Source organism: Corythoichthys intestinalis, chromosome 19 (genome assembly GCF_030265065.1).
Source record: "Corythoichthys intestinalis isolate RoL2023-P3 chromosome 19, ASM3026506v1, whole genome shotgun sequence".
Taxonomy (NCBI): Eukaryota; Metazoa; Chordata; class Actinopteri; order Syngnathiformes; family Syngnathidae; genus Corythoichthys; species Corythoichthys intestinalis.
In genome coordinates, this window is record NC_080413.1 from 13,139,596 (window position 1) to 13,165,938 (window position 26,343).

The window sequence follows — 26,343 nt, forward strand, 5'->3', positions numbered from 1 at the left end:
TATGGTGCCCGAGAATCACTTCCGGGTTGAGATTAGTAAACAGTAGCATCGTGGTTTACAAATGTGGCGATCCGTATAACAAGACGCACCTTTGCGTGAGTACTACGCGAAGTTAAATCGACAAAGTACGTGTTGTTTATATCGTTTTATTTTTCCTTGTTTATGTCCATATTATCTAAATGTGGATCTAGAGCATAGTAGGTTCATTCATGTTACAAAATTCAACAGTAGTGCAGTTTTTAGAGTTGTTGAACCCCGGGAATTCTTTAAATTGGAGACCTTGGGAAACGACAGGAAAAAATTGCTTTTTTTTTTTTTTACTAAAAAGTCTATCCAAGCACAGTCATTTGACTTATGACTTATTAGCCCCATTTAATAAGTTGTTCAATTTTCAAGCTGTTTAGTGTGGCAAGCCAAAATCTGAATTATGGGTGAGCTACACCAGCGCTACAGCGTAGGGTTAAAAGAGGTATGCTCGCTATTGTGTATGGTATATAGTTTAAATTAGGGCTGTTAAACGATTAAAGTTTTTAATCGAGTTAATTACAGCTTAAAAATTAATTTATCGTAATTAAGCACAATTCAAACCATCTATAAAATATGCCATATTTTTCTGTAAATTATTGTTGGAATGGAAAGATATGACACAAGACGGATATACAGTGGTACCTCTACATACGAAGTTAATCCGTTCCAGGAGCTTGTTTGTAAGTCGAAATGGTCGTATGTCGAGCAGGATTTTCCCATAGGAATACATTATAATTCCATTAATTCGTTCCACAGCCCAAAAACCTGCACTAAATCCTTAAAAAATACTGCTGGTACTATTACAAATGGCAATTACATATAGCAAAACAAATAAATAATAAATAAAAATCGGATTAATAATATAATAATAATAATAATTCCTGTAATAGTGTAACGAAACGGGTTCTAATAAGGCGGACGTTTTTTTCTGTACCTGAAGGCACCGCGGCGCTGACGTGACAAAGGGGGAGGGGAGCGGGTGAAAGTTTACTTTCGCTTTCAATGCTTTCTTGAGAACATCGTCAATTGCGGCAGACAGCAGGCGTTTTGTGTTGAATAAGTTGTGAAAGAAATGATGAAAACGTGGCGAAGCTGGCGATTTCTCTGGAGATGTTACCACAATAAGAATTGTCAGCTTAACTTATAAAGACTGGCGAACGATGGTCGGAGGAGGACCGTGGAGATGTATTGTTGAGCCATTTCACGGATGCCCACCCTACGCTCATATTTTTCTGTCATTTGCATCTTCATTTAGAAGGTAAGCGTCAACTTTTTCCTTGTTTCACCACCTGTACCAACCTTTTCTGAAACCTGTGTGGATTTGTCACACAAGAAAATCCGCCATGCATTCGTCTGCGGTGCTGCCATTGTCGTCGTATTTCGAGCATGTCGTCGGATGTAGAAACAAATGGCGAGTCAAATTTTACGTCGGATGTCGAAAAGTTCGTGTGTCGAAGCGATCGTATGTAGAGGTACCACTGTATACATTCAACATACTGTACATAAGTACTGTATTTGTTTATTATAACAATAAATTAACAAGATAGCATTAATATTATTAACATTCTGTTTAAGCAATCCATGGATAGAAAGACTTGTAGTTCTTGAAAGATAAATGTTAGTACAAGTTATAGAAATGTTATATTAAAACCCCTCTTAATGTTTTCGTTTTAATAAAATTTGTAAAATTTTCAAACAAAAAATAAACTAGCAGCTCGCCATTGTTGATGTCAATAATTACACAATGCTTATGTCCTGAAACCCATAAAATCAGTCACAAGCGCCAGCAGAGGGCGACAAAACACCAAAAAACAAGTAACAAATGGACATGACTCTGTGCTGTCATTTTAATCTGTTTGAGCGGGGCATGTGCGTTAAATGCGTCAAATATTTTAACGTGATTAATTTTGAAAATTAATTACCGCCCGTTAACGTGATAATTTTGACAGCCCTAGTTTAAATATTCATTATTTTCTCAGTTAAGTACAGCAAAAAATTCAATTAGAAAGAAAACCGGCATGGAGAATGAATGAATGAGTATTCCCAACATATTAACCTCTCTTTGAAATTTGCATGAAATGTTCTCACTTGTCTCCTTCAGCAACTCCTTCCCAAGACAAAATGGCTCCTCCCAACACGTGATTAAGTGAACATCAGTGGCCTCAGTTCCTGAAAGGTCGCGAGCACCGTATCGAGGTCATTGCGCTTTAATCGGCTATCAGCATTCGTCACTGTGACCCAACTCAGGAGAGCGGATTAAGACGCCTACTTTGAAGGAAACCCAGGAGAGATCCTTTGCTGGATCTAATCTGCAGGACGAGGAGCTAGCGGCCGCTCAGATTTGTTGTGCCGCCATCTCGCCGGGATGGACCTGGGCAAGGCCAAGCTGCTGCGGAGCGGCATCAACACGCTGCACCAGGCTATCCACCCCGTCCACGGCGTAGCCTGGACTGATGGAAAGCAGGTGTGCCTGACAACGCTCTACTTTCAGCGCGGTGAGGCAAAGTTCGGCGATACCAACGTCATCGGTCAGTTCGAGCACGTCTTGGGGCTCCACTGGGGCCCACTGTGTTGTCCCGACTCACCCGCCCTGCTGGCCGTGCAGCACAAGAAGCATGTAAGCGTGTGGCAGCTGCAGCTCAGTGCATTGGAACAGAACAAGCTGTTGTGCACGCAGACCTGCGAGATGAGTGAGCCGTTCCCATTGCTCGCGCAGGGTTGCGTATGGCACCCTAAAATGGACATTCTTGCCCTTTTGACTAAGCGGGATGCCTCAGTGCTGTTTTCAGTCCGGGTGGACAACAGGAGGACCAAGGCGGATATTAAGGGTAGCGGTTTGATCCACTGCGCATGTTGGACTAAAGATGGCACCCGGTTGGTGGTGGCTATCGGTACCGCGCTCCACTCCTACATCTGGAACGACATCCACAAAAGCCTCATGTCCTGCTCCTTCTGTCCCATTTTTGACATTGGGGGCTACATCTGCGCCATCGAGGCAACAGGGGACTCTCAGGTTGCAGTAGCGACGGAGCTGCCATTGGAGAAGCTGTGCGGGCTGAACGCCGGAATGGCCTTTGATGTGGACCCCTCGCGAGACCATACGCCAGAAAATGACCTATCCCCAGACTCCAGACGGCTATCGTTCGACCTTTCTGAGAGGTCCCACACACCCACCTCAGGCCCCGTGGACCTCACCCACCTCTTGGCCAGGCACCGGCGGTCGGACCCCAGCCCGCTTATCCACCTGCAGCGCAAGGACGCAGTGACAGGCTCCGGTCAGGACTGCTCGCACCTCGTGCTGATTACCTACGAGCGCAAGGTGGTCACCACCCGTAAAGTCAGTATCCCAGGCATCCTGGTGCCGGATTTGGTGGCTTTCGATCCGCGCGCTTCCACTGTGGCTGTGGCATCCAACACATGCAACATGGTGCTGGTGTACCGCATCACTACATCGGCCATGCCCAACATCCAGCAGATTTCGCTTCAGGCCGCCGACAGGCCCAAGGGAGTCTGTTTCCTCAGCGAAAAGGTCCTGCTGATGATGGTCGGCCGGCAAAAGTCCGTCGACCCTGCCTTCCTTCCATCTTCTAACACGGAAAAGTACATTCTGCGCCTGGTGGCTAAAGAGTTTGACGCGGAGGGTGCCCCCTCCCTTCTTAACGTAGAGCCTACTTCTAATATGACACGGATTAGAAGGCACTCAGAGCACCTGCCCAAGGAGGACAGGGAGCGACAGGGTATAAAGGACTTGGTTCTGCCCGGTGCGGGAGTCGGCTCCCGCTCACCCGGGAACAGACGAAGGCTTGTGGAGGAGGTAAGGAGCCCCGAATCTAGTCCTGTGACCAGCTCTGTGGACTTTTCTTCCTCGGAAAGAACCCCCTCTGTCGCCGCGGAGAACTTGGACATCGGCCGCATGGCCACCCTGACAGCAGGCGGCCCGACCAGTAGGGACTCTAGCCGAGCTGGATCGCCTCGACCGGAGGTTCCATTGGAGGCCCCGTCAGGCGGATCCTCCAGGGAGCGAGCCATGGAGCATCTCATCTTCAACATGGAGCGGCTGTTCACTCGCTTCGCAGAGGTGCAGCAGTGTCTGGGAGAGATCCGAGAGTACGCCCAAAACGGCAAGAAGGTTCCAAGCTCTTACCCGGCCGCCTCAGAGCCCCCTTACCTCAACATCACATGCCAGGTACATTCTGGGTAATATCTAAACGCCTCGTTGTTTTGTACTAATACAAAATGAAATATTCCGTAGGTGCTGCTGTAGGCCACAACTCGCGTTCTGAAGCTCACAAAATAAGCCCCGCCTCTTAAGGGCACAGACACACTTATTTTTGTGACTCTCTTTGTCTCAAATTACACTTTATAAAACCAATTCGTTAATTTACTGAGTTATGAGTTTGGTTACGGAATTCATTAAACTAATTTAGACATTGCGGTGCTTACGTGTGTTCTGCTTCCCGCAGAAGCAGCTGTCTGAGAACGTCTTCATCGACGAGCGGCGCCCCGTACTGCTGTGTGATGGCAAGCTGTGTCTTCGCGCGCTTTTGGAGCTTTTCAACCTCACAGCTGTGGAGATGTTGCATGGTATGTAATCAATCCAGCATGCTATAAACTTTTTTTTTCCCCAGTGAACGTGTCAGCCCAACAGTCATTCACATCATCAAGAGTCTGATAACTGTTGAATAAATGTAGTGATTTTCCTTCTAAATTTGTTTTTTGTTTTATATTTTAAACATTTATTCCATTGTACTTTAAAAAAAATCACATTGGATTTTTTTCTTTTATTTTTTTGTCAATTAAATTATACATGTAAATAAAAGTAAAAGTACGTAAGTAAGTTGGTTGATTATAATAAATCTATCATCTATAAATATGTGTCAACGTTTGAATATTTTTATCGAAAAGGACACATGAACTCATTGTTCCATTACATACTTTTATTATTTTGATATTTTAAAATAAAATGTATATTTTATTCAAATATTTATTTTCGCTACAGCATTTGACGATGTTAGTGAATCGCTTGATTAAAAATATAATCCATTTTAAATATTAATTTCAGATTCAATTTTACACACACATGGGCCATCTGTTTTTTAAAAATTAGCCTTACTTTGATTTGAATCTTATAAACATTGTTTTTTCTCATGTGTTTGAGGTATAATTGGATGTGATTAGCAGCCAGGGACGGATTAGAAGCTTTTAAACAGAAGCAGCTTAGTTCATTCGCATGTAACAGGCCGAAACCACTACACTAAATTCCTGCCTGGTGGTTTTGTTGTTGTGTTTTCAGGTCCCCTGTGGATCGTCCTGGTTGCCGACGCAGACGGCTTTGTACCCCTGACATTTAAGTCCAAAGACGAGCTCACTATACGCAACGGCAAGCGCAAATCCACTTTGCGCACCCCTGGAAGCCCAGAGACCTCTTGCCCGCCCAGTCCGGTCCCCAGCAACAACCCCAACACCACCACGGCAGAGGGATCCACGTAGTTTATGGCGTTTGACCACTTCGTCAATAAAGTAGTTCCCACACTTAACTTTGTTTAATTTTTTTTTTTTTTTGTCGTGATGAAAACACAATATAGGTGCAAGCTTCAGATACTGCAAAATTATGCCCCCAAACCAAAAGGCTATGAGCGCTTTTTCATTCTGGGATTTAGCACCACCTATTGGCTATATCTATGTATGCACGTGCCTGTTCTTTTAGTGTAAATCCCTGAGTTGTCTAAAGACCATTTCTTGCCATTTTCTGGAATTTCCTGAGAAAACCAATGTAATCCAGCATTTCTACAGAAGCTCCTTCAAGAGCCGCTATTGTGAATTCAGAGATTTGTTTGTAAGTGCACAATACATGTTTGAATATAATTGCTGAAAAGGTACAAAAAACTGTCAATTTTGGGAACGTGATTAAAACCAGCTTGAATCCCCCTCGAGCTATGCCTACAGTTTTTAGCTTTAATTAGATGTTTATGTTTGTGGACATGAAAAACATCTTATTTTTTAATCTAATTAATGTTTACCGTAATTTTTGCACTATAAAGCGCACCCAACTATAAGCCGCCACCCACCAAATTTGGCACGAAAACGGCATTTGTGCATGGATAAACTGCACTGGACTATAAGCCGCAGCTGTCCTCACTGAATTATGGGATATTTACACCAAAAGATATTCACCGATAACACTTTATTTGACAGCAGGTTCATTAGCCGGAATCAAATCCCTAAATTGGACTCAAATTACTCTCACAGATTCATACAAATACTTAGGAATTTGGATTGACAGTAATTTATCATTCAAAACTCATATTCATCATCTAATCCGTAAATTTAAACTAAGCTTCCTGTATAGAATCAAAGGCTGTCTGTCAACTTCTAACCGAAAAACCATTGTATTATCTTCTTTTGTTTCTGTTCTTGATTATGGGGACATCCTGTACTGTCATGCAGCTCCATCAACTCTTCAACAGTTAAACCCGGTCTATATACTACGTTTCATCACCAATGACAATTTCTACACTCATCATTGTACCCTTTATCAAAACGTTGGTTGGTCCTCACTACAGTCAAGAAGAAATATCTATATCATGTTATTCATCTATAAGGCTTTACTGTGCAAACTTCCGAACTACCTCACATCTCTCCTGTCATTCAAATCCAGTAATTACAAAACACGATCATCCAACTACTTAACCCTAAACATTCCATCCACTCGCACTAATGTTGGCAGAACTGGCTTTAGCTACTATGCTCCTCTTAAATGGAACGAATTGCAAATCACTCTTAAACCACAGTCAATCATTCATCTTGGTGATTTTAAATCTCTTTTGTCTGATGTTTTTACTGATTATTGTAACCGTTTCCGTTAGTGTATTTTGTGTTGTTTGATATTTGTGAATGTTTCTTTGTGTTCAGGCTTCTCTTTAAAAGAGATATTAATCTCAATGAGGCTGCCTGATAAAATTAAGATAAAATTTAAAAAATATATAAAAATAAAATTAGACTGTCATAAGACCAAATGAACCACCATGAAGCTTTGAACCAATTGGCTGCAAAGTTTAATGGTTTCAAGAAGCTTCCTTCGGCCATCACTGCTCCATTGGGGGAGACAGTCAACCTCTGCTGCCCCCTGCTGTCAACATTGTTGTCATCCAACATGCCTCCTAGCATGCATTGCAGCGCTAACCATCAAAATTCATGTTCTGTGCTCATTATTTCTTCAGTTACTGTTCCAGTTGTTTAATTAATTCCAAGTTATGGTATTTGGTATCACTTTATTTGACAGTAGTGTCATAAGACTGTCATTAGACAATCGTAATTATGACATGACATTGTCATGAGCATTAATGAATGCTTATAACAGATGTCATTTAGTATTATCCGGGAAATGATCTCACTTTTGAATGGATGTAAAACACAGGTGTCAAACCGATTCCAGAAAGGGCCAAGTGGGTGCTGGATTTTGTTCCAACCGATACCGTGCAGAGAGTTTAACCAATGAACTTCCTACTGAAACAAGCAGCACCTGACAAAGTTTAACTGATTACACATGTAAAAGATCTGATTGGTGAAAAGGTGTCCTCTTCATTGGTTGGAAAGCAAACCTGCACCCACTTGGCCCTTTCTGGAATCGGTTTGACACCTGTGATGTAAAAGATCCAAACTGGACATAATTGGGAGTTAGTGACGTAATTTGCCGGATGACACTTAATGACCAGCATGCCTATGATAGTGTCATGTCATAATTATGACGGTCTTATGACAGTCTTATGAACCCGCTGTCAACAGTGTTATCTATTAACCCAAATAAAAAATAAGCCGCACTGGACTATAAACTGTAGGAATCAAAATGAGGGGGGAAAAAAGAGGTTTATAGTCCGAAAATTGCGGTAATCCGTATGATATGTAACAGGTAATCACATAAAAAGTAGTTATTACAGTTATATAACACCCACTGTTGATGAGAAATGTACATTTTAAATATGGAAGCATAATTATTGAGTTAAATGTGACAAATTATCATTTGTTTCCCAATATTGCCAAACAAATATGAGCAACACGCTGTGGCGACCACTGACAACCAGTCGAAGTTTTAAAACTGTGTACACTCAATATGGCGGGAACGTTGACGTGCGCTGTTCGCAAAATAAAGTGTTCTATGTTGCGTTTGGGCGTGTGACTTTCTCTTCTCCCTTTCAACTCTAATGACGTGGCTTTCCCCGGAGAGGTCACATGTAAGACCGTGGGCCTTGGCGATTGGTTGAAACTTCACATGCTTTGGCTTTGTGTCCTGCCCACTTGTGGCATGTCAACAGACAGGTGGCTATATGCGGAGGAACCGTATAAGAAAAAGCAAGAATAAGACGATTTGAAGTCAAAACCAGGTGAGAAACCCAAATTCACCCAACTTCATTATCAGTGGTTTTGACCATTGGAGGTCGGTCAGGCACAACTGGGCAAATAAAGTTATTCTGAACATTTTTCATCTCGCCAGTAAAAAAAAAAAAAGTCAATTAAATTATGTTAATTTTTGGAATAATAACATTATAATTTTATTATTTATTTATAATTCATGATATTATAGTCACAGAACTCAATGATTAAAATACTGTACATAAAATTCCAATAAATATGCAGTGTCATTAAAATTGTGACTTACAAACAACTTAATTTTAATTACAATAAATCAATTTAAAAATATGTCATTTTCAATATATATTTGACCAGTTTTCAGTCACCCAATTCAAAAAATTGATACCACAAAAATATTTTTTGAGCCGCTCAAATTTCAACTTCTTCCCAGGGCCCAGTCAACGCAAACACTGATAATACACCCAAAACGTGCACATAACGATAATGTGGGGGTTACACTTAAAATAATATCATGAATGCGAGCTAACTAGGCAGGGCTGTCAACAGACTTGAAGGGGCCCAGGGACAAGAGACCATTATAGGGCCGCCCCAACCCACCGCTGCCACTGGCTTGTCACGACAACATACGCAGTACTTTTAACGCTTTGCAAGCAATGACAGTGGGAATTCTCAAATTATTTAATTTGAGATGGACAGTTAAATTTAACAGACCGTAATGTGATGTGCCACAAAATAAAGAAATTATTTCCATCTATTGTCCCAAATAGGTTACAATACAATACAACTGAAAGTGCTATGCCTGCCTGCTAAGCTACAAAACAGTATAACTTAACATCCTGTGCCTGCCCCCTCCACATCCCTGGGGTTATCCCCCTCAAACAGTGATGCGCCTAGATTTTTTGACAGCAAAGTCATTTATAAAATCAGTGAAATCCAGTTTTTGAACAAGCTCACGCTCAGTGAAGGGCATGGCTAGGTTGTTAAGCCTGCCCTGTAATATGGTGGAGCATTGGTAGTTTTTTATTATATATGGATTCGTATTAGCGTTCGCCATAATACACAGTAGGTTGTAAACCCAAGATAAATCCAGCCGCCAGACCAGAGTCTGTTCAGCCTCACGCACCTGCTACCCACAGACTAATATATATCGCTGATCTCGCATCACTTTCTCTCTCCTCGGCTCAACGCGAGCAGCATGTCTCGTCATACCCCAGCTCAATAAGCTACAAGCGGCCGGTGACAGACTCGAATCGGGCTTTGGTCACGGTGATTGCGTATGGAAACGTTCAGTGTTAGCGGCTGTTGTTCACTTACCGAAATCACCGTCCACAGCCAACTCTAGCCCTAATTCTCTGGCTTCTTGTCTCCCTTTTAAAAACTTCATCGTTTTTTCTCGTTCACCTCTATAATCTTCATCTCTTTTTCTTTTCTTTTCTGCGCACCCGATTTATGACGACAACAATAACAGATTTTAATTTCCTGCTTCAGGGCACATACGTAGTGTAGCCTTGAGTGCGCCTGTCTACACGCCAACAAGCTGTTTGGGAGTCATACACGGAGAAAACCTTTCCTCACTCACAATCATAAACGCAAACGTCTGGAGTTCACCAAGCGGTATTGGGGCTTCAACTGGGACCGTGTGCTTTGGTCAGATTAGACCAAGATTGAGCTTTTTGGCAACAAACACTCTAAGTGGGTCTGGCGTGCCACGAAAGATGTGCATGCTGAAAAGCACCTCACACCCACTGTGAAGTATGGGGGTGGGTCAGTGATGCTGTGGGGCTGTTTTGCTTCCAAAGGCCCTGGGAACCTTATTAGGGTGCACGGCATCATGAATGCTTTGAAATACCAGGAGATTTTAAATCAAAATCTGTTGCCCTCTGCCCGAAAGCTGAAGATGGGTCGTCACTAGGTCTTTCAGCAAGACAATGACCCTAAACATATGGCCAAATCTACACAGAAATGGTTCACCAGACACAAAATCAAGCTCCTCCCATGGCCATCTCAGTCCCCAGACCTCAACTCCATTGAAAACCTGTGGGGTGAGCTGAAGAGGAGAGTACAGAGGAAAGGACCCAGGGTTCTGGATGATTTAGGGAGATTCTGCAAAGAGGAATGGCTGAAGAGCCCTCTTTTTGTCTTTTCACATCTTGTGAAACATTATAGGAGAAGATTAGGTGCTGTTTTGTCGGCAAAAGGGAGTTGTACAAAGTATTAACACCAGGGGTGCTAATAATTGTGAAAAACATTATTTGATGTCAAATAATTATTTCTTTATGTGGGATTTTTCCCCAATGAATAAATGCACTTGTACTGAAGGTTGGATTTTTCTCTTTTTTTCCATTAAGGTCCCATATTATTTGAATAAAAAAATATATATTAGAAGCTAAAAAACACATAATTATTATAAATCCAATAATTATGGAGGGCACTTTATGTGAATGTAAAGTCAAATGAATTAAGGGTCATTCAGGGGCCCCTGTGGTCCTGAGGCCCGGGACAACATATCTGGTTGCCCCCCCTCCCCCGTCAACAGGCTTGAAACTAGGTGTCATAACACATTATAATAGACTTCCTGTTTTATGTGCTTGTTCTGAAGTCACATAGCGGAACGAAACTCTTGACTGCGGCGGTCGTCCATTCAATTTAAACTGGGTGGGCTGGCAGTGAAAGTTCAATCTTCTGTGTCATTGACAGCGATAGGTGATTGGAAAAGTTAAATTACCATCTTGGTTAACCCTTTATTGCCAAATGTATCACATTTGATACACCTAAAATTTCATGATTTTGAGAGTAATTCAGAATTTTGACATTTCTTTTTGGAAAAAAATGATGGCTGCAAGTCAACACATGCATCTGCAGGTTCCATGAAAAAGAAAAACATGATTTAGCAAGGGTTATAGATATTAAAGCGCTTATTACGTATATTCATTTTGACATTTTTTACAAATTTGAAAAAAAGGTTTCATTAGGACCTTATTTTTCAAATTTTGGGATTCTCCGATAATTGCTTCATGTTCCAGGTCTTTGAGGGTTAAAATGTTTTTCCTTCTAGTAGGTCATGCCACAGCTGACCTTCACAGCAGTTATGCAGCTGGTGCTGCTCCTGTCCGCCTTCCCTGCTCAGTACCTTATTCTCAAATGGAGCGGCAGCACACCGGCACAGCGCTTCCACTCATCAGCAAAGTATGAAAGAAAAAGTCACATGATACAATGCATTTTTTGATGGACCAGTAAATTGTGAGAAAGAAAGAAAAAAAGTTCATCAATCTGTACATTAAATACTTTGTATTCCATTACCTTCCTAAAATGATTTACAAATAATATTTTGCTTTTATTTATTCATCACACCACCTCACAACTTCATTGGAATTTTTGGTTTGTACAAGACAGAAACACTAAAGGTAACAAACTAGGAAAAGATCAGTAAAAAGTACATGCAAAGTTTTTTTTGTTTTTTTTTAACTTGTTCCTGGAATGCCGCCCCAAAATCTGACTTCCATTCGCTGAGGCAATAAACTCATTCATTTTAAGTGTTGCGGTGTTGATGTTACAGGTTTATTCACAAGTGGAAAGAGTGGCGCAGTTCTTACCTGAACGTTTCTGTATGGAGCGACTGGGTCAAGTTGCAGCTTTCCAAAGTATCGTGAGTACTTCGACAACATTTTAAATTCTCCAATTCTTGAAAACGTGCTCACTTCCTATGGCATCTGAACTCATTATCGTGTCATTTGTGAAGGTCTGTGTTCAATATGGAAGAAGATGATGGATACCAGTTGAGCGATATAGAACCCATGATGTTTGACAACGATCAGGGATTTTTTGGAGGTTAGCGCTCGTACAATGGTACCCTAAATCACAACTGCCACAAGTAACAATTTTCTACATCTCGTATGCAGAATATTTGCTCTATGTTGTAAGCAAAAATTAACGATGAATGAGCTTCAGTAATTTCACCCCTAAAACCACCAGTTAGATGGAGGTCAAGTAAGTGGGGCCATCTGAAATACTCAGAACTGAATGGCTAAAAGACATGACAAGGGGGGGGGGGGGGCATCATTTACAGCGGTATGAAAAAGTATCTGAACTTTTTGGCATTTCTCACATTTCTGTATAAAATCCCCATCAAATGTGATCTGATCTTTGTCAAAATCACACAGATGAAAAAACTGTCTGCTTGAACGAAAACTACCCAAACATTTGTAGGTTTTCATATTTTAATGAGGATAGTATGGAAAAGCGCTATACAAGTATAACACCATAACACCATAACAATGACTAAATGGGGAAAAATAAGTAAGTGAACCATCACATTTAATATTTTGTAACCCCCCCCCCCCCCCCCTTCCCCTTTGGCAGCATAACTTCAACCAGACACTTTCTGTTGCTGAGGATCAGTCTGGCACATCGATCAGGACTAATCTTGGCCCATTCTTCATTCTACAAAACATCTGTAGTTCAGTCAGATTCCTGGGATGTCCTGCATCAATCGCTGTCTTCATGTCATGCCACAACATCTCAATGGGGTTCAAGTCTGGACTTTGACTTGGCCACTCCGGAATGTGTATTTTGTTTCTCTGAAACAATTCTAAAGTTGAGTTTACTGTGTTTTGGATTATTGTCTTGTTGCAGCATCCATCCTCTTTTTAGCTTCAAACGTCCGACAGACGGCCTCAGGTTTTCCTGCAAAACATCCTGATAAACTTTTGAATTCATTCTTCCATTAATGATTGCAAGTTGTCCAGGCCCTGAGGTAGCAAAACAGTCACAAATCATGATGCTCCCTCCACCATGCTTTACGATAGGGATAAGGTGTTGATGTTGGTGAGCTGTTCCATTTTTCCTCCACACGTGATGTTGTGTGTTACTCCCATTTAATTCAACTTTGGTTTAATCAGTCCAGAAAATATTTTGCAAAACTTCTGTGGAGTGTCTAAGTTCCTTTTTGCGAACATTAAACGAGCAACAATGTTTATTTTAGACAGCAGTGGCTTCCACCGTGGAGTCTGTAGCAGACACTCTACGGTTATTTTTTTACTTCTCTGAGCATTCTGCACTGAACTCTTGGCGTCATCTTTGGTGCACGGCCACTCCTTGGGAGAGAAGCAACAGTGCCAAACTCTCTCCATTTGTAGACAACTTCTCTGACTGTTGATTAATGAACATCCAGACTTTTAGAGCTGGTTTTGTATCTTCTCCTAGCTTTATACAAATCAACAATCCTTGATCACATGTCTTTAGACAGCTCTTTTGAACGAACCATGATGCACATCAGACAATACTTCTCATCAAGACAATTCTTACCAGGTGTGTGTTTTATAGTGGGCAGGGCAGCTTTAAACCACCCATCAGTGATTGGGCACACACCTGACTTAAATTGCTTTGTAAAAACTGGTTCCAGTTTTTCTTTAAGGCCATGTCCACACGTAGCAGGGTATTTAGCAAAAAGAAGATATTTTTTTACATTTTGACCTATCATCCACACGCGCACGCGGATTTAAACCAGGGTTCTTAAAAACGACGGGGAAGGTGAAGATTTGCAAATTCTGCGTTTGTGGCTCCATCATGTGGACACTGATAACCGAAGATTTACGTCACTGGCTGCGACAAATTTTGTCCTCTCGTCACACATTAGACCAATTTTTACATCTGGAGTATATTAAATAGGCGCTTTTTTGCTTCCATTTTCCTTACAAACTCTTGCTGTGCTTCTTATTGAATAAGGGGTAATTTGGACAATTATTTTATTGTTTTGAATGTACTTAAAAATGAATGAAAGCGTTTGGCTGCGGAAGTTGTTTTTTTTTCTACACAAACATGCAGGTGTGGACGCAATTATTTTTCCCCGACGAATTAGGGCAGAATCCTCGTTTTAAAGAAAGGAAAAAAAAGAAAGAAAAAAAAAACTTGCTACGTGTGGACATGGCCTAAGTCTCCTTATGCAGAGGGTTCACTTACTTATCCCCCCCTTCTGTCATTGTATGCATGCCATCCTCATTAAAATATGAAAACCTATAAATGTTTGTGTGGTTTTAAATAAAGCAGACACTGTTTTTACATCTGTGTGATTTTGACAAAAATCAGATCACATTTGATGGTGATTTTATGCAGGAATGTGAGAAACTCCAAAAGGTTCAGATACTTTTTCATACCACTGGATCTCACCCATCATTCTAATTCTCATTCATCATTCTGATTTTGACAGAAAGAGGCTATTTCTTTTTTCCCCAGTGTTACCAGAATTCAATTGGAACACTTCATTCATTACATCCGCAAGTCATCTGATGGAATCCATCCATCCAATGTTTTATACTTACCCTGATTAGAATTGGAGGTGATCGATACCCTGTGCTGCTCCCGAAGAAGCTAATGGTAAATTGTTTTTGTCACAACAGCATCTAAGGTGGCACGTAGTCCACGGCCACCTTACGTCTTCCTGCGGGTGGGCGAAGTGGTGATGGATCGCAGGAGCCACCAGATAGGCGTGGTAGTGAGCTGGGACACCGAGCTGAGGGCACCCACCAAGTGGGTAGACTGGGTCTACAGAAAAACAGAGGTAAGTCGGTGTGACTATTGAGTAAAATATTCAAATGAAACCAAAACTGGAGTAGACATCTCAATTTTTTTTAATGGTTGAAAGAATATTTTAATTTGTACTTTTGTTGACTGGATTTATTCTGGCCCAAAGGCCAAATAGATTACCCTAGCTTAGATACCATATGTTCACCTATTGGTATTAGTTCTGGACTGTATCCCATACAATGAATTGGGGTTCACTGTTGATTCCCCATTTTTGTTTTCTTTTAATCTAGAAACATTTTAAAGCAACACTTAATACGTTTCTACCTTCATTAAACATTTTTTTTCTAGCCTGTCCTGTTCAGCTGCTAGACACGGGAAATGGGAATCTGAGAGTCCTATTGGTCTGAACTTGATTCTGAACTTTGGTAATTAAACATCGACTTACAAGTAGTTGATTGACACCTCTGTCCGAGCCCTTGGGGGTCTGCATCACTTTTACTGGCCCTACGCCAGGGGGTGCCCATTACGTCGATCGTATGCTAGTGTGGGTAGCTAGCGGGGGTCCAAAAAATAATAATAATAATAATCGAAGGTTGTCTCCTTGAAAAGTAGATCTTGGAGCAAAAAACATTTAACACCTCTGCACTAAGCAAATTCAATGAGGAGGGTGGTAGGAACGCTGCCACACACAAAAGAAAAAAACTAATTTGCTGCCTGCTTTACGGCATACATCACTTCCTCCTTTAAATTTTACGGTCATATGATATTATTTAGCCACAATTGAGATTCATTACCTCATCGCTTTTCGTACTTTGCACAGCCACTGGAAAAACAAATATCGTTCACTCCTATTGCAGGTGACCAGGAGATCAGGACCAGTGGTGGATGAAGTACTCACCTTTTTTAGTAAAAGTACAGATACAGATGCAAAAAAATTCTTAAGTACAAGTATCTAAGAAAAACTTTACTCAAAGTACTTGCTTTAAAATTTACAAGTAAAAGTATTTTCTCCTGATGCAAAAATATATATATGGCGGAAAACACCCTGGTGACTTGAGTTACGCTGTGAGACCCCCAGTTTGGCCAGATTTCAGAATTGTCCTCTATGCATGTGTGACACATCATTGGAAATCTTAAAATCTCTATTTTCTGGGGGAAGAAAAAATGTGAACAGGAGGGTATTTAAAATAAAAAATTAAAACCCCTAAACTCTAACTCGAGGTCAAGCGCATGAGAGAGCATAATTAAAGACACCATGATTTTAACAAGATATTATCGCGTACTTGTTTCGATCCAAAAACTCCGTGTAGCATGTCTCACCGAGTGTCAAGACACAGCTGTGAATGGCCAAAGCCGGACTTTTTGAGGATTTTATGGGTGAAACACGGTAATATAACAAGGGTCGCAAAGCAGAGATCGCAGACATCAAGGAGTGGTTGAGATTTTCTTTTTCAAATATTTACCCTTTATAATTTTTTTTCAATTTTTCTTTGTACAGAACGATTATTTGTCATCTAAGATATGGGGGAAAATGCAACAGTAGCAAAAAAATCTAATTAAGCAATAGTTAGAAGGTAGTTATCCGTGACGTATTTAGAGACACTATTATTTTCCATTGTAAAGTGTGTTGTTTCAAAGTTTAAAATATGTGAGTAAATAATTTTATAATTTTTTTTTTTTACTTAATATTAGACATTAAAGAATCTAAGCTAAAAATGATAACCATTTCGAATAAAAAATATAATTACCTTCTTCTTATCGCTGAGTTGAAACAAAGTGGTTGCGCGACATCTGTGAACAGGGGTCTCCGGGGTAAAACGGACAAATTAAAAATAGTTTGGGGGCTTAATGCACATCAAACTGCTATGGCAGCATATACACGTATTGTTCTATCAAACACAACAGGTCTTTTGGCTTAAAAGACAGCAGTTTATTTTAAAGGGGGGTGCAAGAGCAGAAACGGGTTTTTTTTTCAACCTTGTCTGTTTTCCGCCATATATATATTTTCCAAATATACATACATACATACATACATACATACAGGGATCTGCGTCAATATTGAAAGAAAGAACCAGAAAATTCATTGACTGCTCAGTTTTATTTAAAACGGTGCAGAATGGAAAAAAAACAAGCAATAAAATCGACTGCACTGTAAACAGGTATGTGAGTAAATAATTTTAGATTTTTTTTTTTTTAACTAAATATTAGACATTAATTATAAGAATCTAAGACAAAAATGATAAACATTTTGAATAAAAAATATAATTACTTACCTTCTTTTTATGGCTGAGTTGAAACAAAAGCGGTTGCGCAGCGTCTGTAAACGGGGGACTCCAGGGTTAAACGGACAAATTAAAATGTTTGGGGGCTTAATGCACCATGAAACTGCTATGGCAGCATATAGACGTATTGTTCTATCAAACACAACAGTTCTTTTGGCTTAAAAGACAGCAGTTTATTTTAAAGGGGGGTGCAAGAACAGAAACGTTTTTTTCAACCTTGTCTGTGTTTTCCGCCATATATATATTTTTCAAATATACGTAATACATACACATACATACATACAGAGATCAGAGTCAATATTGAAAGAAAGAAAGAACCAGAAAATTCATTGACTGCTCACTTTTATTTAAAACGGTGCAGAATGGAAAAAACAAGCAATAAAATCGACTGCATTTTAAACAGAAGCTCAACAAGCTCTAAAACTCCAAAATTTAGCTTGATGGCAGATTGCAGGCAAGTATCAAGTGCATACCACCACCTAATGTACAAGAGTGTGCAGCACCCATCTGAAGGCGCGCTTCTACACTTTTGGCTTTTATTAGTCAATATCTTGTTCACCTGCCTAATCTTGCACATACTCGTGTTGCTGCCTCTAGTGCTCAATTACGGTATAGTTGCACGTGGTTATCGATTGCGCCTGAGGCATTAAAACAAAACTATCAATTCACAAAGAGAAAAAAAACAAAAGTAACGTGTAATGCAGGCGACAATTTAAAAAGTAGTGGAGGAAAAAGTACAGATACGTGCTCTAGAATGTAGTGAAGTAAAACGTACCACTTCATATTTGTACTCAAGTACAGTAAATATACACAAAGATGTACTTAAGTACAGTAACCAAGTACTTTCACTTGTTTACATTCCACCACCAATCAGGACTTTACGACACTTGCGCAGGTTCTTCCATTAGGCAAAACACTACCTTTTTTGTCCATCTGCGTCGCCAAAATCATCAGGACTTTCCAACACTTGCGCAGGGCCTCCCATTATGCAGAACACTACCACTTTTGTCTACCTGCGTTGCCAAAATCACCAAAAACTATGTTATCAAGTGTTGCTTTAATAACTTAAACATCAAATGATGATGATGTATATTGACATAACCCCTGACATGTTATGTTTGGATAACTTTAAGGATGTTGCAGCAAAGACTCCTCATTACAAGGTTTTCTTCAGTGGACCAGGTCCTCACCATATAGTAGTGGCCTACCTGCCCCAGACTGCGCTCCAACGTCTCACTGGGACCAGAGTAGGAGCACAAAAATCACAATACAAGTCAAAACACAAAAATATCTATATTAATTGTTATGTGTCTTCAGCCAAAAATTCCCAACTTGGATAAGTTCTTCACTCATTTCGACGGCGATCGCTTTGTGCCTAAACCGTGGCTGAGAGAAATTTTCCCCGAGGACGTCGATGACGGTTCATGAGGACGACTGTAACACAGAACCGTGTACAAGTCTGAGCCAACAGTACTTTTTTTTTTTTTTAAATCAGCTTTTTGTCCCAACAGTAAATACAGTAGAACCTCTAAATAGGAACTCAGGGAAAAAAAATGTTACATATATATAATATTTTACCATTCATTATTTTTGTTTTAAAGCAACAAAGATCAACTTACATCGTGCAATAATTCTTGCCAAAATAAGTTGACCACAGTTAAAATTGTTTAAATGTTTAGGGCTTTTCTTTGTCATTGCTAAAAAAATACTTAATAATTTGGAGTTTGTTTTGACATTGCAGGTTCCACTTTATTCGGACACCTATAAGCCACCATGAGGGCTCAGCCCTTCCCCAGTTAGAAGCTGCTCATGGTCATATCACAAAATGTTTTGCACTGTAGCAGTGCATATACATGCACAGCTTTGAATGTATAATTATGAATGCATGTCTTTAAATAAAAGACAACATGTTGAACACGTTGATGGCAAGGAATATTTTCTAGACACATTAATTATACACTGTGGTGTAGCTGGTAGTCATACATTGGCTATGAAAATGTGCCAAATCTTACCTTCCAACTAGAACACATTTTTTTGGTTAGAATTTCTTCCTATTTCCATCACGTATTCGAAAGTAGACGGACACCCGCGAGGAGGCGGTGACGCTAGGTATGCGAGGAAGCGGGACAGCCTGGGCGGAGGCAGTGTCTTGACCCAGCCTTCTTCTGCCATCCTCTTCATCATCATCATCATCATTGTGGCTCTTCCACTCCTGAGTCTCATCCTCTCGCACCAGGGTGGGCGCTCCCAGGGTTTGCCCCAGCAGCTGGCTGACTCTGCTGGCCTTCTGATGGGCGTTCTCCACTGCCGACACGCACGCACTCTGCCTACACACATACGCCGTATCAAACAGTGTATACCATAATTTTTGGACTAAGACCATCATAATTATGACATGAGACTGTCATGAGCATTAATGAATGCTTATGACCAGTGTTGGGCACGTTACTTTAAAAAAGTAATTAGTTAGTTACTCACTACTTCTTCCAAAAAGTAACTGAGTTAATAACTGAATTACTCTAGAGTAAAAGTAACTAGTTACCAGGGAAAGTCATTATTTCCGTTACTTTAAAAAGAAGAAATTTTCTGAGCAGTATTCGAGTCAGTTGAATAGAGAAGAACAGACAGGTAGTTGTGTTATAGAATCTTGCAATATTTAATGCACCTCACCAGCAACAGATTTATCCTACACTTGAAGTGCAACAAAAATAAACAGTACACAATATAATAAAATAACAATCAGCAGTAAACAGTATAGAGTGAGTTTAATCAATTAAATCTAACTTTCACAACCTGAGACAACAGATCAAGTAGACATCGCCTGCTGTACTTCAAGTATTTTGAGTTGATATAGTGTTTATATCTCCACCTCGTAAAGGACAAATTTTCCTCTGAATGCTCTGCCATCATATCCCTCTGCATCTGTTTTGCGTGTGTGTTTGCTGTACGCGCTGTTCCGGTTTGTGTGTGAAAACGCCGGCTCTGATTGGCTTACCATGACACATGACTCTAACCCTCAGCCAATCACAATCACTTCCATCGCATCTATCCAGGTGGTGCATTCAGGTAGCCTCGTCCCCCTACTCCTCCCGTCACCCTCAAAGCGTCTGCCGTCCTCAAAATGGAGGCAGCATTCTTGCTGGCTGACAGTGAGGATGGGAACGAGGCAAGCATTCAGGTGTAGCAAAAACAGAAATGTTAGCGAGCTTTGGAAAGCATTGTCTAATTTAATGAGCAGGGACAAACAGCCTGGAGACATAAGAAGTACGTGCTGTCGTTTTCTGATACAGAATTATCCGAGACACCCTAAAGTGCACATGGCGCCAATATTGTTTTGCTCACATAATGCAGGAGTGAGTTAGAGACACGGCCTGCCGAGATCCGTACGTTTGTTTTAATGTTGAAGTTATATGTGCTATTAAAGAAAAAGAGTGCCAGCGCGTCCTGTGTGGTATATCTTTGCTAAGAAAAAGCACAAAACAAAACACGTGCGCTATTCTCGAACCTGAACGCACCCAAAGTCTTGGAAGACAAACAGAGCAGAGTAGACTCGCTAGGGCTGGTAGTTTCTTCAATTTATTCAGAGTAAGTAACGCACAGCTTTTGACGGTGTTGTAACGGCGAGAAAAAAATAATTAGATTACTCCGTTACTAAAAAAATAACGCCGTTATTCCCAACACTGCTTATGACAGATGTCATTAAGTGTCATCCGGCAAATTATGGCACTAACTCCATTTATGTCCAACTCGGCTCTTTTACATCCATTCAAAAGTGAGACACAAAAAGACATCTGTCATAGGCATTCATTAATGCTCATGGCAGTATCATGTAATAGTTATGATGGTCTTATGACAGTCTTATGACGCCACTGTCAAATAAACTGTTACCAAATACAATAACTAGCAATTACTGAAACAACTAGAACACTAATTAGGCTGTGCTGCCCCCCCGGGCTGGCTGGGTGGGGTCCGTGGCGCGGTGTCTCCGCTCGTCTGCGTGGCTGTCGCATGTCTGATTGACTCGCGCATGGCTGGATGTGATTGGGCGTGCTCGGGTAGGGCGCCTCGGCAATGGGGCAGCATAGGGTCATTTGTCAACGGGCTTACACTCACAAGGGATTCACATGATTACTAGGTTCTAGATCACAGGGCTGATTTGTGTACTCCACCCCTCCCAATCACTTATCTTATAGACCCCCCCCTTTCTTGCCCTGGTCAACAGCCCCCCCCACGGTGTCAATCGAAAATACAGTACATCCAGCTGACGATAGCACCAATATATCCATAGTTAGTGTGGGCACTCAATGTGCTTCTTGTTGTTGTTGGTTTCTTTTCTTTCTTTCCTTGAGTTTCTTTTATTTTCTTCTCTTCCCCCATAACCCCTTCCTGTTCGCTGCTTTGTCTTAATAAACGAGGGGGGGGGGAAGAACAGTAACTGAGAAAATAATTAGCACATAACATGAATTTTAATTGTAATTTACATCTGAAGTGCTGCAATGGATGCCAAGAGGCATGTTGGACAACAACAGTGTTGACAGCAGATGGAAGCAGAGGTTGACTGTCTCCCCCAAGGGAGCAGTGATTGCCAAATGAAGCTTCTTGAAGCAATGAAGCTTTGCAGCCAATTGGTTCAAAGCTTCATTTGGTCTTATGGCAGTCTTTGATGGTAGTCAAATAAAGTACTGCCCGTTAAAATCTTTTGGTGTAAATATCCAATGATACAGTGAGGACAGCTGCGGCTTATAATCCAGTGCGGCTTATCTATGAACAAATGCCATTTTCGTGTCAAATACGGTGGGTGGCGGCTTATAGTCAGGCGTGCCTTATAGTCCGAAAATTACGGTAAACCCTTTGGTAACATACAGAGAAACTACAGTATGTGCAGAGGTATTTTTTGAGATTCCAGTGATTGAAAAGTTGTGTCCTGACTCCCGTGAACGCAATATCCTGAAATTTGAATGGGGTGTAGAATTTTCACGTCCACTGTAAGACATCACTACAGAGTATTTTTGCCATCTTAAATCAGCTAACATCAATGAGATCAACATCAACGCACACAAGAAAGTGTGTTTACCTGACTTGGTTCAGACATTCGGCACTGTGGAAAAATTTAGGCTGGCCCACCAATACACTTTTGTCCAGTTTCTCCAGCAGGATGCTGCACGCATTCTCCATCTTTTCAAAGTCAGAGAAGGTGACAGTCACCTGGAAAAAAAAAAAGACTAATTCAGGCCATTTTCTATATCATGAAGTTTAACGGAATGGAACTTTACCTCTGCATTCATATGATACAATTCTTCATCCCGGTGAAGGAATTTTCTCACAGTGAGGTCGTCTTCTCGGACTCCATGTTGTCTAGTCATAAAGGAACATTAGATATTATTCCATGATTACTCAAGTGAAACAGTACAATTAACTCATCAAATTTCTATACTTTTAAGATTGCAGGGGAGATGGAGCCTATCACAGCTACGTTTGAATGGGAATTGGGGAATACCCTTATCCGGCTGCAAGCAAGTCTCAAGGGGACAGTTTATTTTTTTAATCACAAATACATAGGTGGGTAATAATGCATTACATGTACTCCATTACATTTACTTGAGAAACATTTTGAGAAAAATGTACTTCTAAAAGTAGTTTTACTAAGCTGTACTTCTACTTGAGTAGACTTGTGAAGAAAAAATGCTACTCTTACGTCAATCTTACAATCTACATATAATTTTTTTTTTTTTTGCCAGCGATGCCAAAAGTAACTCTACAAACTTCACCAATGAGACGTCGCAACAATAATCATGTTACTCCATTATACCAATCAGACGCAAGCTTGCCGCTCTGTGTTGACGCCAGCCTGTTCAATCATGTGGTGTCTTTAAAGCACTGTAAAAATGAAATATTTGACATAGTGCGCTGCCCTCAAAATGACTCGAAAGCGCAGATTTTAACCTCTCTCCCAGTCTTTATTTGGCACCGGTTGACAACGGAAAACCGGAGATATGATCCTTTTAATTTCATAATAGTAACCACAATTGAACTATTCACTATTCAAACTAGGAACTATTTTCTTCACCAGAGGGCAATCATGCTCTTTGGATGAATAATGCTTCATTTATGTGATTTTTTTCCCCGTGTATATTTCTTTGGCTTAATGTGGTTATGTAATGGGTTATTGTACTGTATCATTATAACAATAGTTCATATAAATCACTTGGTGCTCAGAAAAAAAAACAACAACAAAAAATCAAACAAAAATGTAAGCAGTTACTCACAATGTTACTCATTACTTGAGTATTATTTTCACCAAATACTTTACTTGTACTTGAGTATATTTTTTGGACGACTACTTTTACTTGAGTAATATTATTTCGAAGTAACGCTCCTCTTACTTGAGTAAAATTTTTGGCTACTCTACCCACCTATGCACAAATATCAAGTCCACAAGTATCAATATAGACTATTTTGCACACTCTGCTAAAGTAAAAAACACAAATTTACCATTTCAAAACAAAGTTGGGCTTTTGGAATGTTTTCATGTTAAAGTTTGTAATTGTAAAGTACCACTAAAATATATATATTTAAGAATAAGGTTTAGTCCACCAATAAATATTGTATTGTATGTATTTATGTCTGTATGTACTAAACGTACAATCGAGTTATCGGCAGTATTCCAGTACTGCAGTTGTCTCAGTAAATATTAGCTTACTTCGTAAAGCTAACATTGCAAGAGTTAATGTAGAAAATGTCGGAGAAGTGGTGTCACTTTGTCTTTTTTTTTTTTTTTTTTTTTTGTACCTGACGGCTTGTAAAATGTATTCCAGTCGCCTTGACACGCTACTGGTGACCTCATTGACAGTCGCCTTGCTGTTGCCCACACTGAGCCGCACCGATGCTCTATCTGCCGGGGAGCTAACCTCTGCTGTCCCTGTTACCTGGAGCTCCCTCACCTGGCTCCCGACGGGGTTCTGTCGATTCCCGACCCGTGTCTCGACGACACCTTGTTCGGGTTCATCCACGGCAAACTGGCTAACGAAAGAAAGAGGCTTCATCCCACCGGGTACTAGCTGTAACCGGTTGTCCATCGTGTCGCTGGCTTCCTACTACCATGGCAATGGGTGAGAAATGCATTTTGGGAAATGTAGTATTTCTTACGACACCATAGAATGGCGGACTGCAAGCAATACGTCACTTCCGTTCATTAATATTCATGAGGTTAGCTACTGTTGCTAAGGAGGGGAGACGCGAACGTTTGTCCCCGATAGGAAATGGATGGAAATCATGTCGAAGGAGATGTTTACAGAGCTAAACAAACCAATTCTCTCCGAAAATGATGTTCCTGGTGCCAAATTCACTGGCAAAGATGTGGAAAAACATAAAAATGTTCAGTTAAAGAGATGTCTTGAGTGTCGAAGGCTTTTTTTATTGACACCTTTTTCTTACGCGACTGACAATGACATTCTCCTGTTTCAACAAGCTATCTCTACAACCAGCCCTGTCTTTCTTATATATTATATCCTCTGGTTGTCCTACGTCTCTGACGGTTCTTGGGGTAATTTATATTGTTAGCTTTGTGAAGTGATCGCAAATGCTACTCAGTAACAGCCAACGAACACTTTTAAGTTTTTCATTGATAAGAAATCTTAATTCTATAATTTATTTACACTTCTCCCTTATTAAAGTTGTTTTTTTACAACAGAAAATGTAACTGGCAGTCAGATATCATTTTCATTCATTATTTTCAGGTCATTCATTGTCAGACAAGCAGCACGGCACAACATCATGCTAAAAAATAAGTAATAATATCAAAATGGCTTACCTCTTTACAGGGGTGAAAGTGGCTAGAATTTCTTGCCGGAACTCCCCGACGGGATTTTCTTTTTTTTAAATAATGAAGCTATAAGTAACATACATTCAGAAAAATAAGTACAAATTACTTACCATATATTGTGCAGAGTGAAATGAAATATACTAGTATTTTGAATATCGCGCAAACAATGACTTTTTAAATCATAAGGAAATGGATAAGTAGCCTAACATAAATGAACAAATAGAAGTCCAAAGTTCACATTGACAGCTCAGATGTTCTGAACCTTCCCATCAGAGCAAATAAAACTAAATACGATAAATAAGCCTCCCAACTCTTTCATTGCTCTTTAAGATTTTATCCATTTTATGTTGCATTGCCGTTTTTTTTTTTTCCGCATCAATTAAACCTTTTTTTTTTTTTTTTTTTTGCTGTTCCAGAAAACATGCACATTTGAACCAATCAGAGCTAACTATCTCTGCTGATCACATGTCAGTATGTCAGCCAATTCAACGCATAAATAAGTCCAGGAGTTTTGCTTTGCTGCGTGCAGTCGCCATTGACGTGACTCATCATCGTCAGACTCGGATAACTGCAGCAGCTGGGGAAACCTCCATGCAGTCTGTGGAATAAAATAAATAATAAATATCAGTGGAAACTGATTACGCTACACAAGCAGTTTATTATGCTTGTTGTTAACACCTGTGTATGAAAATCTGATGTTGGTAGATTGTTTTCTTTCTGGAGATGAAATGCATGTGTGGCAGCCTAGCATTTTTTTTTCTTACATAGCATTTTGATAGTTGCCGTCATATTTTCAGAATCAAAGCACCGTGTACTGGAACAGCATTCCGGCCCTCAATTTTATACTAGAACAGCATTCCAGCCCTGAAACTTATACCCGAACTGCGTTCTGACCCTGAATCTTATACCAGAACTACGTTCCTGACCGTTCTGGCCCACTTTCACCCCTGCGTCTTTGTCCTCTGAAAGACCATGCCAACCCAACAAAATGTTTACTGCATATGAAAAGTAAATGGATTCACCGAGCTGCCGTTAAAAGTCAGCGCAAGTTCATTCATTCTTCACATTTTTTCCTCCGAGTTTTTGGTTTCGGGAAACGTATGAAGAAAGCATCCTTCATATGTCGTGAATCTCAGTGTTGTTAATCTTACTGAAAAAAAGTAATTAATTATAGTTACAAATTACTTCTCCCAAAAAGTAATTGCGTTACTAACTCAATTACCTGAATGTAAGAGTAATCAGTTACTTGGCAAAGTAATTGGTGATAATTACTTTTTTTTTTTTTTCCTCAAAAAAAAAAAAAAAAAAAAAAAAACATTG

At 40.3% G+C, this 26,343-nt stretch overlaps 3 protein-coding genes across 5 annotated transcripts; 2 read left to right on the forward strand and 1 right to left on the reverse strand.

Annotated features, from left to right (window-relative positions):
- Positions 1-9: 9 nt before the first annotated feature.
- On the forward strand, positions 10-5,949 carry wdcp (WD repeat and coiled coil containing). The gene is made up of 4 exons (XM_057823094.1): positions 10-125; positions 2,129-4,213; positions 4,491-4,611; positions 5,321-5,949. Exons 2-4 carry the CDS (start codon positions 2,393-2,395, stop codon positions 5,515-5,517), a joined length of 2,139 nt encoding a protein of 712 aa, XP_057679077.1. The 5' UTR covers positions 10-125; positions 2,129-2,392; the 3' UTR covers positions 5,518-5,949.
- A 2,336-nt stretch (positions 5,950-8,285) lies between these two features.
- si:dkey-261l7.2 (uncharacterized protein LOC569751 homolog) lies at positions 8,286-19,120 on the forward strand. Of its 2 annotated transcripts, none has more exons than XM_057822801.1 (7): positions 8,286-8,408; positions 11,453-11,583; positions 11,954-12,043; positions 12,137-12,225; positions 14,793-14,953; positions 18,335-18,448; positions 18,519-19,120. In XM_057822801.1, the coding sequence occupies exons 2-7, from the start codon at positions 11,459-11,461 to the stop codon at positions 18,627-18,629; spliced, it is 690 nt and encodes a 229-aa protein (XP_057678784.1). In that variant the 5' UTR covers positions 8,286-8,408; positions 11,453-11,458; the 3' UTR covers positions 18,630-19,120. The 2 variants fall into 2 exon arrangements, with proteins under 2 accessions (XP_057678784.1, XP_057678785.1); XM_057822802.1 differs by having other exon boundaries at positions 8,324-8,408; positions 11,456-11,583.
- irak1bp1 (interleukin-1 receptor-associated kinase 1 binding protein 1) lies at positions 16,111-24,446 on the reverse strand. 2 transcript variants are annotated; one of them, XM_057822800.1, is made up of 5 exons: positions 24,143-24,446; positions 22,475-22,556; positions 22,276-22,406; positions 19,214-19,528; positions 16,111-18,635 (listed from the first exon to the last, which is right to left on the reverse strand). In XM_057822800.1, exons 1-4 carry the CDS (start codon positions 24,205-24,207, stop codon positions 19,240-19,242), a joined length of 567 nt encoding a protein of 188 aa, XP_057678783.1. In that variant the 5' UTR covers positions 24,208-24,446; the 3' UTR covers positions 16,111-18,635; positions 19,214-19,239. The 2 variants fall into 2 exon arrangements, with proteins under 2 accessions (XP_057678783.1, XP_057678782.1); XM_057822799.1 differs by having other exon boundaries at positions 16,114-18,635; positions 23,991-24,423.
- Positions 24,447-26,343: the final 1,897 nt, after the last annotated feature.

Excerpts from the sequence above, each read along its gene's own strand:
- wdcp (XM_057823094.1), top strand. The coding sequence starts at position 2,393 with ATGGACCTGGGCAAGGCCAAGCTGCTGCGGAGCGGCATCAACACGCTG. Across the intron at positions 4,214-4,490 it reads ACCTCAACATCACATGCCAG|AAGCAGCTGTCTGAGAACGT; the intron begins GTACATTCTGGG and ends TGCTTCCCGCAG. Across the intron at positions 4,612-5,320 it reads AGCTGTGGAGATGTTGCATG|GTCCCCTGTGGATCGTCCTG; the intron begins GTATGTAATCAA and ends TTGTGTTTTCAG.
- irak1bp1 (XM_057822799.1), bottom strand. The coding sequence starts at position 24,277 with ATGGACAACCGGTTACAGCTAGTACCCGGTGGGATGAAGCCTCTTTCT. Across the intron at positions 22,557-23,990 it reads TACATTTTACAAGCCGTCAG|ACAACATGGAGTCCGAGAAG; the intron begins GTACAAAAAAAA and ends CTTTATGACTAG. Across the intron at positions 19,529-22,275 it reads GAATGTCTGAACCAAGTCAG|GCAGAGTGCGTGCGTGTCGG; the intron begins GTAAACACACTT and ends GTATGTGTGTAG.
- si:dkey-261l7.2 (XM_057822801.1), top strand. The coding sequence starts at position 11,459 with ATGCCACAGCTGACCTTCACAGCAGTTATGCAGCTGGTGCTGCTCCTG. Across the intron at positions 14,954-18,334 it reads GGGTCTACAGAAAAACAGAG|GATGTTGCAGCAAAGACTCC; the intron begins GTAAGTCGGTGT and ends GATAACTTTAAG. Across the intron at positions 18,449-18,518 it reads AACGTCTCACTGGGACCAGA|CCAAAAATTCCCAACTTGGA; the intron begins GTAGGAGCACAA and ends ATGTGTCTTCAG.